General features: G+C 43.0%; 1 protein-coding gene across 6 annotated transcripts in view; it reads left to right on the plus strand.

The window, feature by feature from the left end:
- The window catches only part of Add1 (adducin 1), a 68,308-nt gene that overhangs the window by 26,170 nt on the left and 28,544 nt on the right, over nucleotides 1-13,594 (plus strand). For all 6 annotated transcript variants that reach the window (XM_076864261.2, XM_076864263.1, XM_076864259.1 and 3 more), the window contains 3 exons: nucleotides 4,572-4,786; nucleotides 10,729-10,891; nucleotides 13,367-13,518. In XM_076864261.2, the coding sequence (XP_076720376.1) occupies nucleotides 4,592-4,786; nucleotides 10,729-10,891; nucleotides 13,367-13,518 (510 nt within the window). In that variant the 5' untranslated portion in view covers nucleotides 4,572-4,591. The remainder of the gene's footprint in view (nucleotides 1-4,571; nucleotides 4,787-10,728; nucleotides 10,892-13,366; nucleotides 13,519-13,594) is intronic.

A 13,594-nucleotide genomic window follows, 5' to 3' on the forward strand; every position in this document is an offset into this window, starting at 1 on the left:
CTGGAAAATTTTAATCCAGTTTTCTTATTTTACGTAATGGGAAACTAAGACCCACACTGGTGTTTAATAAAGGCTGTGGAAAGAAAATCAATGTAGCATATTTCCTTTTTTTTTTTTTTTTTTTTTTTTTTGCTGAAGACCATACATCTACATGTACCTGTAAAGGAAAAATGGCATGGCTATTCAGTGCTTAAATTGAGGAGTATTATTATTACAAGTAAAACTTAAAGTTAACAGTATAGATTCATTGGGGCGGGGGCAGAACACATTTTAAGGGTCAAAATAGTAGATTTATGTACATTCTCAGTAAACTGATTCACTGGGTTTTTAAATTTTTCTGACTTTTCAATTATCATTGGAATGGCATAGCATTGTTTCCTAAAGTTATTTTAGAAATTACATTTCCCATTTTTTCTATAAATAATACTGTGGCTTTTATGATGCACGAGTACACATTGAGACCCGATAGTAATGTTTTCTGATCCCTTGCGCTTTCTGAAATGACAGGCATGCTCTTGGGTTAGGGTCTATTGCCCCGTCACTTGAATGAGCTTTTCTTTATTATTCATTTTAATGTTAAGGAATGAACACTTTAGTACCAAGTACTGAACAGCCTTCCTTTAGACACACAGTGATTGGAAATAAATATTAGCACAGATTACTCAGTCACTTTATTTTACTTTTGCTGTTAGCCCCACCCCCAATGTTTTAAGTTAGCTGGGTTTCTTTAAAACTTGTGCTTTTAGTGTTTCATTGGTTGATCCTAAACTCCATGCTTGGTCCTTCCAGTCATTCTTTTTTTTTTTCTTTTTTTTAAAGAGAGAGAATTTTTTAATATTTATTTTTCAATTTTCGGTGGATACAACAGCCTTATTTTATTTTATGTGGTGCTGAGGATCGAACCCAGTGCCCCGCGCATGCCAGGTGAGCGCGTTACCGCTTGAGCCACATCCCCAGCCCTCCTTCCAGTCATTCTTAACCTTGACCTCCACAGTGGAACTAATTCTACAATTCCTCCACCTCCCCAATTCACCTCCCTAATTCCTCCCTTTGTGCCCCTCATGAAGCATCTGTGGAGAAGAAAGACAAAACCATACCTTAATGAAAGATTCTGCCTCCTTTCCTGCAAGGCTGAGTTCTAGTGACAAGCAGGTCTGTGTTCAGCAGCAGGAGAAGCTGCTTGGGAAATGTGGTTTTGAGCAGATTTTAATAGTTAATATTTATTTTGTAACCATTTATTGTTAGACATTAAGATTAGTCCTTTCAGGGTTGTGGATACAACTCAGTTGATAGAGTAGTTGCCTAGCATGCACAAGGCCCTGGTTTAACCTCAGCATCACCACCAAAAAAAAAAAAAAAAAAAAAGATCTTTTGCTGGGTGCTGTGGCACTCGTTTGTAATTCCAGCGGCATGGGAGGCTGAGGCAGGAGGATTTCGAGTTCAAAGCCAGCTTCAGCAACAGCCAGGCACTAAGCAACTCAGTGAGACCCTATCTCTAAATAAAATACAAAATAGGGCTGGGGATGTGGCTCAGTGGTTGAGTGCCCCTGAGTTCAATCCCTAGTTCCAAAAAAAAAAAAAAAAAAGATTTGTTCTTTTAAAATTATTATTGTGATTTTTAGTTGTGGATAGATACAACACTTTTATTTGTTTTTATTTTTATGTGGTGCCAGGGATCGAACGCAGTGCCTCTTGCATGCTAGGCAAGCACTCTACCACTGAGCCACAACCCTGGCCCTAAAATTATTTTAATTAGTCCCTTTCAACATTATTATTAAAATCACATTAACAAAACCCAAAGCCAGAATTGAGAAAGGCCAGGTATAGGTTTGTACTTGAAAAGTAGGGTCATGCTTAGTCTTGACTACTGAGCTCAGAATGTGAACATTTTAATTCTAAACTTATTTAAGGAGTGGAATGCAAGCAGGCCTGGTATATAGACCTTCTCCCGCCATTCATGGTTTTGGCAGTTTCCAGCAAAAGGAAAGCAGCCTGTCTTATCTTGAACATGTTGGCTTCACAAAGAATCTTTTCTTTCAGGACTCTCTGGGAATCAAGAAGCAAATTCCACCCGTTACTTTCTAGCTAAATAAGTTTCCTCATCTTTAAAGTGAGCAGAGTAATGGTGTATCAACTCAGGGGCATTGAGAACAGATCATGTACAGTTCAAGCAGTGTCCAGCATGCAGCCTGACTGCTGGCCTCCTCCTCCTCTCCTTAATTGATATTCATGGTTTTTTAGCTGTTTATTCCAGCCCAGAAAGCCATCCCAGGCTGAGTAGCTTAAAATGATTACTTTTTCATATGTCGTTATTTTGCAAATCATGAATATAGGCAAAGCTTAGCTGGGCAATTCTGCTCCATGTGGCATCCATTGTGACCCCTTGATGGTTTTCAGGGTCTTAAAAAAATATATTGTTTCAGGGCTGGGATTGTGGCTCAGTGATAGAGTGCTTGCCTAGCATGTGTGAGGCCCTGGGTTCAAACCTCAGCCCCACATATAAATAAATAAGTGAATAAAATGAAGGCATTGTGTTCATATGCAATTACAAATATGTATAAAAAAACTCTTTAAATAAAATTACTTCAAATATCAAGTTGTGGCAGTCCTTGACATTCTTGGATGTGCCTTCTCAGGCAGGGCTTGAAAACGCCTCCTCTGCCCGTGGTTGCCTCCTGTGCTCCATGGTGTCTTGTCCAGCACAGTGTTTCCTTGTGAGGAGGGCTGCAGCTTCTCCCTGTCCCCGGCTTTTACCTGTGCGTGTGGTGTCCAGTAGAAAGCCTGCCTTGGCCAGCGCCCAGGATCTAGCTTCTTCTCTTCTGCACATTATATAGTGTTTGATGGTGGGTTTGGATCTGTGGTCAGGTGGGCACAGCTACTTTTTAGTTGCTAATCTGATTAGCCTTTAACTCTCTACCTTCTCATCTCCGTGGCCTGAGGAGCTGATGCTCAGTCACCCACCATTAGAAATCCCTGCCAGTGGCCTCGCAGACATTTGTCTTGTATCTTTTACTTCTTATCCCTTATTTATTAAAAGAAAACATTTTTTTTTTTTTTTTTTTTTGTTCACAGCCTCGCACATGCTGGGAACTGTGATAGGTGCTAGTTTTACAGTTCAGCTGGCCAGTTTCCCTGTGGCCTTGGCTGTTGTCTGTGGTCACAAGGGCCTGAAGTTGGAGGGAGGAAACCTTAGGGAAGTTCGTCAGGGTAGCTGTGGGCCAGGCCAACAAAAACTGCACCCCTTCCTGATGTGTGCTGAGACCTTTGTGTCCTGCTCACAGGTGCTGCTCCTGGGTTGTCTGTCCTTCCCCAAAGGTCCCCACTTTGCCTCTCCTACGCAGCTAGTGTAAGTTCAGTGTCAGTGATTTGTGCTTCCTTCTCCAATTTTCCTTAAAAAAAGGCCCGTGTTTCTGACTCTTCTGGCCCCGTGGCTGGTAGCTGCAGATACTGGTCCCAGGCTGGTCCTTTTCTGGCCAGCATCTGTGACAGCTTGGTTAACCCTTTAATTTCAGACATCCCCTGGTCTCAGAGTTTTTGTTTTAACATCTCAAACAGTGCCCCTGCCTTTTACAGTGAGTCTGTCTCCTTGCTAAATTGTGTCTGAACTGTTTCCGGAGCGTGAGTCGTGTCCAATTTTGTGCCCAGTGTACAGTGAACTGGATGTAGGAAATGCTCTGTATGCTGTATGTATATTTTTGAAGCAGTCTTTAAGTATTTTATAGGAACAGAAAGGGAACTATTAAATGATTAAAGGCATTGCTTAGGGATTAAAGATGAACATTATATAGTATGTAAGAACATCATTTTAGGTGAGAGGTTGGGTTAAATAGAATGCAAAGTAAGTAGCCGTGTCAGCAGACTTAAATGTGAGCCCTCTTGGCATCTTTTTATATTATTCACAAACTGGGGCATATTGACACTTCTTGTATTTACTGTTATTTATTCTTGGTACCAAAAACGTGATTGTTAATGGGGACTGTTTCCATCTACATGAATGTAGATGTGTTAATAACTTTTCTTCCTCTGATCTGTTTGGGGAATGCTTTGCAGGGATACTACTGAAACATTTTTTGAAAACTATTAGAAGTCAGATTTCTCAGGGTGGTGTGTGTGGCTCAGCATAGAGCATTTGTTAGCGTGTGGAAAGCCCCAGCTTCATCCCTAGTACTGGGCAGGGATGGGGTGGGGGAGGAGAAAGAAATCAGATTTCTCCAGAAATGAACTGTGCTGCTATTAGCAGATCCTTTTTGTGTGGGATAAATCAAGAGTGTGAATTATCATGTAATCAGAAGTTTAGTGTTCAGTTCTCTTTGGATTTGTCAGTGGACACAGTAGCTTTGTTAGATTGTTCTCCTGTTGTCTCATAAAGAACATGGCCACTGAATATGGAGGACGGGAGACTACCAATCAGCTTGTGCCTCTGAAGCCACAAAGAAACCCATAGGTCATGGCTCCTATTGTTAGTCATTGTGTCCCCATGATGAAGGTTGTATTTACCAGGCTGATGTGCTCATTATGAAACACTGTTGGACATTTGAAAACAATAATTCTTTTTTATTTTGATTCTGTAGGGCCCTAGAAAGAGTGTACAATGAATGGTGATACTCGGGCCGCAGTGGTGACCTCACCACCCCCAACCACAGCTCCCCACAAGGAGAGGTACTTCGATAGAGTGGATGAGAACAATCCAGAATACTTGCGGGAGAGGAACATGGCACCAGATCTTCGCCAGGACTTCAATATGATGGAACAGAAGAAGAGGGTGTCCATGATTCTGCAAAGCCCTGTAAGAGGAGTGCTTTCTCTGAGCAGATGTGATCTTTTTATGCTGTTGTATGAGTGGCCTCATCATTTTTTCTAACACAGGAGGTAGTACCGCATATCGAGGTAGATGGTTGTTGAAGGAGTTCAGCTTAGTCTGTGTTATCAGACACACTGAAGAATCTTCAGTGTCAGAACGGAGAGGAGGCCTTTACTTGTCTTTCTTCCTGTCTTAACTGCTTCTCCAGAGGGCTTACTTTTTAATTTACTTATTTTTTGGTATTAAGGATTGAACCTGGGGTGCTTAACTACTGAGCCACATTTTTAGCCCTTTCTTTTTGTTTTTTTGTCTTGAGAGAGGGCCTCACTAAGTTGCGGAGGCTGGTCTTGAACGTGTGCTCCTCCTGCCTCAGCCTCCCAAGTGGCTGGGATTGTAGGTGTACCACCCTAGTCCCTGGCTCAGAAAATAGTTTTTTTTAAAGGTACTAGGGATTGAACTCGGGGACACTCGACCACTGAGCCACATCCCTAGCCCTGTGATGTATTTAGTCTCACTGAGTTGCTCAGCGCCTTGCTTTTGCTGAGGCTGGTTTTGAACTTGTGATCCTCCTGCCTCAGCTTCTTGTGCTGCTGGGTGTGTGCCACCATGCCCGGCAGGGGGGAAAAAAAAAAAAATATATATATATATATATATATATATATATATATATATATACCCACACACATATATTTTAATATAAGACAGTGGAATGCATTATAATTCTTTTTTTTTAAATATTTATTTTTTAGTTATAGGTGGACACAGTATCTTTATTTTATTTTCATGTGGTGCTGAGGATCGAACCCAGTACCTCTTGTATGCTAGAGGAGCACTTTACCTCTGAGCCACAACCCCAGCCCGCATTGCAATTCTTATTACCATATAGAGCACAATTTTTCATATCTCTGATTGATACACAGTACATTCACACCGGTTGGTGTCTTCATACCTGTACTTTGGATAATAATGATCATCACATTCCACCATCATTAACAACCCCGTGCCCCCTCCCTTCCCCTCCAGCCCCTCTGCCCTATCTAGAGTTCGACTATTCCTCTCATGCTCCTGTCCCACTATGAGTCAGTTTCCTTATATCAAAGAAAACATTCTGCATTGGTTTTTTGGGATTGGCTAACTTCACTTAGCATTATCTTCTCTAACTCCATCCATTTAACTGCAAATGCCATGATTTTATTCTCTTTTATTGCTGAGTAATATTCCATTGTGTATATATGCCACATTTTTTTTATCCATTCATCTATTGAAGGGCATTTAGGTTGGTTTCACAGTTTAGTTATTGTGACTTGTGCTGCTATAAACATTGATGTGGCTGTGTCCCATGTGCTATTTTTAAGTCCTTTGGGTATAGACCAAGGAGAGGGATAGCTGGGTCAAATGGTGGTTCCATTCCCAATTTTCCAAGAAATCTCCATACTGCTTTCCATATTGGCTGCATCAGTTTGCAGTCCCACCAGCAGTGAATGAGTGTACCTTTTACCCCACATCCTCGCCAACACTTATTGTTGTTTGTCTTCATAATAGCTGCCATTCTAACTGAGGTGAGATGAAATCTTAGAGTGGTTTTGATTTGCATTTCTTTAACTGTTAGAGGTGATGAACATTTTTTCATGTATTTGTTGATTGATTGTACATCACCTTCTGAGAACTGTCTCTTCAGGTCCTTGGCCCATTTAGAAAATCGTTTTGAACATCACATGTAACTGCATTAAATTGGCAACCCGATGGGGTCAACCAGAATGTATCTTGTTCACCTCTATAGTCTCTGTATTTTCCCCTGGAACTTCACCACTAGCAGTTCCAGGTGACATTTAGCTAGCTGCTACATGTCTTTGCACCTGTTCCTCCCCGAATGCCCTTCTTCTGCCTCTCTCTATCTCCCTCTGGCATCCCTGTGAAGTCTCGCTCAGGGGGAGCAGGCCCTCCTTTCTATGAGCTGTTTCTGTCTCCGGTCCATAATGGAACACCTGCAGGACTGGCTCTCACCAGCCACTGGCTGAGAGGTTCTTCCCACATATCCTTGGCATGACACTATTTCAGACAGCAGAAAGGGGAACTTTCTTTTTCTCATCCACTCCTCAGAGAATTAAGAACTGTGTGCACACCAAGTGCTGTGATAACGCTAGGGATAAAACAGTGATGTTTTCAGAGTATGCCTGTTAGAATTTTTTCCTCCCCATTTGTTGATACAGTGGGAGGAAGGAAAGATAGATTTGGATGGTTTTTACCACCTAGAGTCTGAGTGCATATCTTGGCTTCATCATTTGGTAGTCCTGTAACTTTGGCCAAGTTTCCAAGTTTTTCTATACCTCAGTTTTTCATCTGTAAAGTAGGCTCCTTTAGAATTGTGACAGGGGTCAAGTGGGTGTTATGTGTAAAGCTCTTAGACTGTCTGACGTGGTGGGGTTTTGGGCCTGAGCAGCTAGAAACATGGAAGTGAGCATTCCTAAGACTGGGGAGAAGAAGTCCGCATCTCAGCATTCCCACGTGGAGAGCTTTTGTAGGAGTGGGATTTTAAGCCTGAAGTTCGGGGAGAGATCTAGGCAAAGAAGCCAGCGTGGGAGCCCTCAGCACACTGTGTGGGCAGAGGAGCTCATCAAGGGAGGAGTGCTGGCAGAGGAGAGAACTGAGGGCTGTGCTCTGGGAGATGGGCAAGAACTAGCAGAAGAATCTGAGAAGGAGCAGCCAGTGGCGTGGGAGGAAAACCAGGAGAAGCCCAGTGCAGGGAGTCTCTGCAGAGGCTGGAGAGGTGGCTGGGCGGAGTCCTGCAGAGCCTGGTGTTGGTCTTGGGTAATTTGGTGAGCCGCAGGTGAGAAAGGCGGAGCCCCTGGACTCCAGAGGGTGTGAGGAAAGAAATCGGACTGTAGAGCTGGACAATTCTTTGAAGCCGTTTGTACGCTGAAGGAGCTGTCCAGGGGAGAGGGAAAAGCCATGGCACAGGAGAGGGGGACTGCAGATGTCCTGCCCTTTGATGGGCCAGATGGCATGGGAGCCAGAGTGCAAGCGGAGGGTGGGTTTCAGCCCAGTGAAGAGGGGGAGGCGAGTGGGGCACTGCCCTGATGGCTGGTGGGTCCAAGCAGGAGCTTGTGAGGTCTCTCCTAAAATAGGTAGGATCACCTGCTGAGAATGGGCGCAGGGAGTGGCACAGGAGACTGCAGGAGAGAGAGGGCATGAAGAGGAGTAGGGCAAAGGGTCAGGAGAGTCAAGAATGGCCTGGGTTATTGCAGATGGGGACCGAGCCAGAGGCCATGGACTCGGATCAGAGAGCGCAGAGCAGTTATGTGGGCCATCTTCATTCCTGCCTGCCCCAGCCCCTTTGCCCAGCTCCAGGAGAGGGAAGGAGAGTTGAGATTTTTCCACATGAAATGGCAAGAAGTTGGAGAAATGACTTTATTAGGTCTAAGCTAGGTGAGGTCAGGACACGGAAGGTGAGGGTCATGATGGGATGGAAGAAAGATGAGTTGGCTGCTAGGAGTGGGCATACCCGCAAGATGGCCTCGGGATCCAAGAGGGGCATAGTTACCAGGAATGACAAGGCCTGGGGTGTGGCCATGGGATTGGGGGCTGAGGTGGGCTGGAGGAGGGGGATCTGGAGGCGGAGAGGCAGCACTAAGGAGACTGAGCTATTGGGAGCTGAGACCACAGGATCAGGGCAAGGGCCTTGGCTGTGCCTGCTGTGGGGGTGGGTGCCGGCTGCAGGGGGGACCTCCAGGACTCCTGTCACCGCCTAGGTAGCCCCTGGCTGTTTGTGTTGTGGATGCACAGGGCCTCTGCACTGTACCTTTTCCCTTTTGTTTTCTTCACTAAGGTTTGGAGTTCTTATCTAAAGTTTGTCCTCAGTCTGTTCATAGTGGTGTAAGTGGATTTGGAAATCACTGAGATGGGTTGGGTGAGTTTTCAGCCTGAGGGCCCTGAGCACAGAGGGCCTGTTCCTTCAAGGCTCTTGCGTCCCCTGTGGCCAGCATTGCTCACTCGCTAGAGGCCAACTGTATCTCTCTCATTTATTTATTTTTTCTTGGTTCTGTGGATTGAACTCAGGGGTGCTGTACCACTGAGCTACACCCGCAGCCTTTTCTGGAATTTATTTTAAGCCAGGATCTTGCTGAATTGCCCAGGCTGACCTTGAATTTGAGATCCTCCTGCCTCAGCTTCCTGAGTTGCTGGTGTGCACCTCTGCAGCTGTCCATTGATTATGTTCTGATGATTTATTTCTTGGTTGATTTTTCCCTCCCTTATTGACTACCACAGAATATGATCTGTGATATTACGTATCATGATGTGGTGGTAGGTAGGGGTTCTTGAGAGGGCTCTTTTCCTTTTTTCTAAGTACCGGGGATTGAACCCTGGAGTGCTTTATCATTGAACTACACCTAGGCCTTTTTTTCAAAAAAAAAAAAATATATATATATATATATATTTTTTTTTTTAGTTGTAGATGGACACGATATCTTTTTTCTTTTTTTTAAATATTTTTTAGTTGTAGTTGGACACAATTGGACACAGTACCTTTATTTTATTTTTTTTTAAATTTATATGTGGTGCTAAGGATTGAACCCACATTGCACTTGTGCTAGGCAAGTGCTCTACCCCTGAGCCACAACCATAACCCCTCTTTATTTTATTTTTATCTGATGCTGAGTATTAAACCCAGTGCCTCATGCATGATAGGCAAGCGCTCTACCCCTGAACCACAACCCCAGCCCATTCATCCAGACTTTAAAACAAATTTTTTTTTTAGTGAAGGCCTCACCAAGTTTCTGAGGCTAGCCTCAAACTTGCCATCCTCCTGCCTTAGCCTCCTGAGTTGCTGGGATTACAGGTGTGCCCCATGTTGACTAGCTCTTTAGTGGGCTCTACTTCTACTGCTGAATTACCAGCAGTGGATTTTTTTGTTGCCCATATCCCCAGGCTGTCCTTAGCAGTTTTCCGCTGATATTCCCAGTTCAAGCAATGAAGAAGTAGAAGTTAATTGAATGGGGGATCATCAGGTCCCTAGAGTACTTACGATTATGAGTGGGTCATCATCAGGGTGCTCAAGTTTTCATAGTGGATACCACTTACAACTCTCTGATAAGAAGATGAGTATTTCTTTATAGACTACATGAAAAATTGTATTAATTAAGTTTACGGAAACTATAAAATATCTGCTGTTACAATAGTGACTTTATATTACAAGCACCATCAATCCAATGGAACCTTTTTGAGTAATTTAATAATCTTTGGTAAAGGATGTGTACATTAGGGTTCCTTTTTCCACTTTATAAAAGTAATTTTGGAAGCATTTTGGAGAAAATACTGGAAAGCACAAAATAGAATATGAAAATTACTAGTAATTCTGTCACTAAGAGAATTAAAATTAATGTTTTTAATGAATTTACTTGTAGTCTTTTCTGTTTAGATATATATTTACTCTTACAGAAACTGGTTATATTGCTTTATGACCCTTTTGACTCAAAAATACACCAAGAGCCATTATCTGCCCTTAAGTTTTTACAGCTTTTGAATGTGTACATAAAGTTCTCAGGGAATCTACTCAGTCCTCTATTGTTAGAAATGGAGGCTACTTTCTCTCTTTTTTTCCTCTTTCTATATTGGGATTGAACCCAGGCTTTAGACATGCCAGGCAAGTGCTCTACCTCTGAGCACCCAGACCCTGTTCTTGTGTTTTGAAAGTAATGCTGAAATGCATGTTTTTATGAAGAAATCTTGGAGGACATCCTGATTATTTTCTTGAAATAGATTCCTAGGAATACCTTTTCATATTTTTAAGTTTTTATTTTATGAAACAACTTAGTAGTAATATATGAGAATCTCTCTTACTTTTCCAGCAATGGCTGAAAACAAATAAATTGGTTTATGTTATAGTCACCCCTTAACACACAGAAATGTTATTTCACTTGTTTTGTTAGGCTTTCTGTGAAGAGTTGGAGTCAATGATACAAGAACAATTTAAAAAGGGGAAGAACCCCACAGGCCTATTGGCATTGCAGCAGATTGCAGATTTCATGACCACCAATGTACCAAATGTCTACCCAGCAGCTCCACAAGGAGGGATGGCCGCCTTAAACATGAGTGAGTAGTTCTTATCTTTTTGGTGGTACTGGGGGGATTGAACCCAGGGCCTTGTACATGTGAGGCAAGCAGTCTACCAACTGAGCTATGTCCCCAGCCCCATGTTGAGTAACTTGGAAATTAATGTGTTTTAGTCAGTTATGGTGAAAATGAGGCTGTGAACCCAAAATGTCTTGAATGTAGAGGACCCCTTTCCTGTTAAACTGAGAAGATTCAGTTGTTTCCAAGGCACATGACTTTATGTGACTTTGGAGGTCCTTGGTGGATTAAAGTGGCTAATCAGGGATCATGCTTACGTGTAGCACATCAGTTTTGACGGAATTCATTTCATCCAGGCCAGCATTTCTTACACACGAGTATTTCTTACCTGAACTGCCACTTCTCAGTGCTGCTTGCAAACTAGTGAGAAGTGCCGTACTGAGGGTGAGCTCAGGACAGCCTTCAGGGGAGTGCGTTGTGGCTGCTGAGTTCATGCACACAACGCGCCGACCAGGCAGTCTGCCCCCTGGATGTGGTGTCCTGGGTTGCCGCCACTGAGTCCAGCTGGCTCTGTCACAGGTTGCCTGCCTGCTCTGTGTGTTCTCAGTGGGCGAGGTCAGCAGCTGTACTCCATTAATGTCTGTGGAGTACTGAGAGTTGCATTTGGTTGGCCAGCTGAGGCTTCTGTCCTGAAGTCTGATGGCTGTGGCAAGGTTTTCATGTGTGTGTTTTTGTGTTTTTTTTTTTTTTAAGGCAGGGGTACTTTTTTTTTTTTTTTTTTTTTTTTTTTGCTGATTTTCATGTTTTTAACAGGTTTCAATGATATTTGGTATGAATTAGATAATAATAGAGTTTTAGTTGCATATTGTTTTCTAATCAAAGATGAAGCCAAAAAAAGGAAAAAAGAGAAAGGAAAGAAAAACAAAGGGAAACAGACCTCCTCCTCTCTTGAGTCCTTTTTCCTTCTTGTGCTACTGCTGTGGCGGGGACCCTGGCACCGTGTCCAGAGTCCAGTGCAAGGGTGAGCGCTCAGTCCTGGCGCTGTGCCTCATCTTATGCACAGCACGTTCAGCCTCTGGTCAGGTGTATGTCAGGTTGGATTTTCGTAGATAACCTTTTTGAAGTTGAGGGTGTATCCTTCAGTTTCTATTTGCTGAGAGGTTTTATCCTGAACGTTGTTGGATTCTGTGGAATGCTGCTTCCGAATCTGGTGAGATGTCCCGTGGCTGACTTTTTCAGTGTGGTGTGGGGAGTGCACTGACTACTGTTCGAATGCTGAGCCGTCCTTGCATTTCTGAGATGAGCCCTACTGGTTATGACTTTTTTCTGGTAATTTTTTTAGTTGTAGATGGACACAAAATCTTTTATTATTTTATTTATTTATGTGGTGCTGAGGATCAAACCCAGTGCCCCATGCATGCAAAGCAAGCTACCACTAAGCTACAGCCCCAGCTCCCGGTCATGACTTTTAAAACATTTATCTACTGCTGGATTATTTGCTAAGGTTATATTAAGTACTTTTTGGTGTAGGAAAGTTTATGAAAAGCATTCATCTGTTTTTCTTGTGATTTCTGTGTGTGATTTGGGTAGCAAGGTAATGCTGCCTCATGGAGCGAGGTGGCAAGTGTTCTGGAAGAATTTGTATAGACTTGGTATTATTTCTCCCTAAATGGTTGACAGAATTCATAGTGTCATCTAGGCCTACAGTTTTTTTTTTTTTTTTGGTACCAGGGACTGAACCTAGGGGTGCTTAACCAGTGAGCCACATCCCCAGCCCTTTTTAATGTTTTATTTAGAGACAGACTTTCTGGGTTGTTTATTGCCTCCCTAAGAAACAGAGGCTGGCTTTGAACTACTGATCCTCCTGCCTCCCAAGCTGCTGGGATTACAGACGTGTGCTACCATGCCCTGGCCTGGCCTAGAGTTCTCTTTGTGGAAATGGTTGTAACTGTAAATTCAGCTTAATAGGACTTTTTAGGATATGTGTTTTTAATTTTTAATTCTTTTCTATATCTTCTTTAAAAACCAGCTTCTAATCTAATCAAAAACCTTAATTTTTTTTTTTCTTTCTAGTTTTTATTTTTTTGGTATGGGGATTGAACCAGGAGCACTAAACTACTGAGCCATAACCTCAGCCCTTTTTATTTTTATTTTGAGGCAGGGCCTCACTAAGTTGATGAAGCTGGCCTTGAACTTTTGGTCTTTTGCCTCAGCCTCCTCAGTTGCTGGAATCACAGGTGTGCACCACATGCCCAGCAGTGCTCTGAGTTTCCTTCTAAGCATGCCTTTCTGCATGCTACAGATTTGGCTTCCTTTTCTCTCTGTACTTCTATCTTACTTATAGTAATTAATATTGAAGAGCTTGGTTTTTCTGTCTTTGAAGTTTTTGAGACTTTATGAATGAATGTGGAAGATAAACATCTCAGAACTTAACGTTATTTGATTTAAATTTCATAGGAAACACTAATATTTGAGTTTTGTTTTTCTTCATTCCAGGTCTTGGTATGGTGACTCCTGTGAATGACCTCAGAGGATCGGACTCCATTGCTTATGACAAAGGGGAGAAACTGCTGCGGTGTAAACTGGCAGCGTTTTACAGGCTGGCAGATCTCTTTGGGTGGTCCCAGCTCATCTACAATCACATTACGGTGAGTGTCACACAGGGCAGGCGCTGAGCAGGAGTGGAATGGCCCACGTCTGGCACCAGCCCCTGCAGTCAGGAGA

This window comes from Callospermophilus lateralis, chromosome 8 (assembly GCF_048772815.1).
Source record: "Callospermophilus lateralis isolate mCalLat2 chromosome 8, mCalLat2.hap1, whole genome shotgun sequence".
NCBI classification, from domain to species: Eukaryota; Metazoa; Chordata; class Mammalia; order Rodentia; family Sciuridae; genus Callospermophilus; species Callospermophilus lateralis.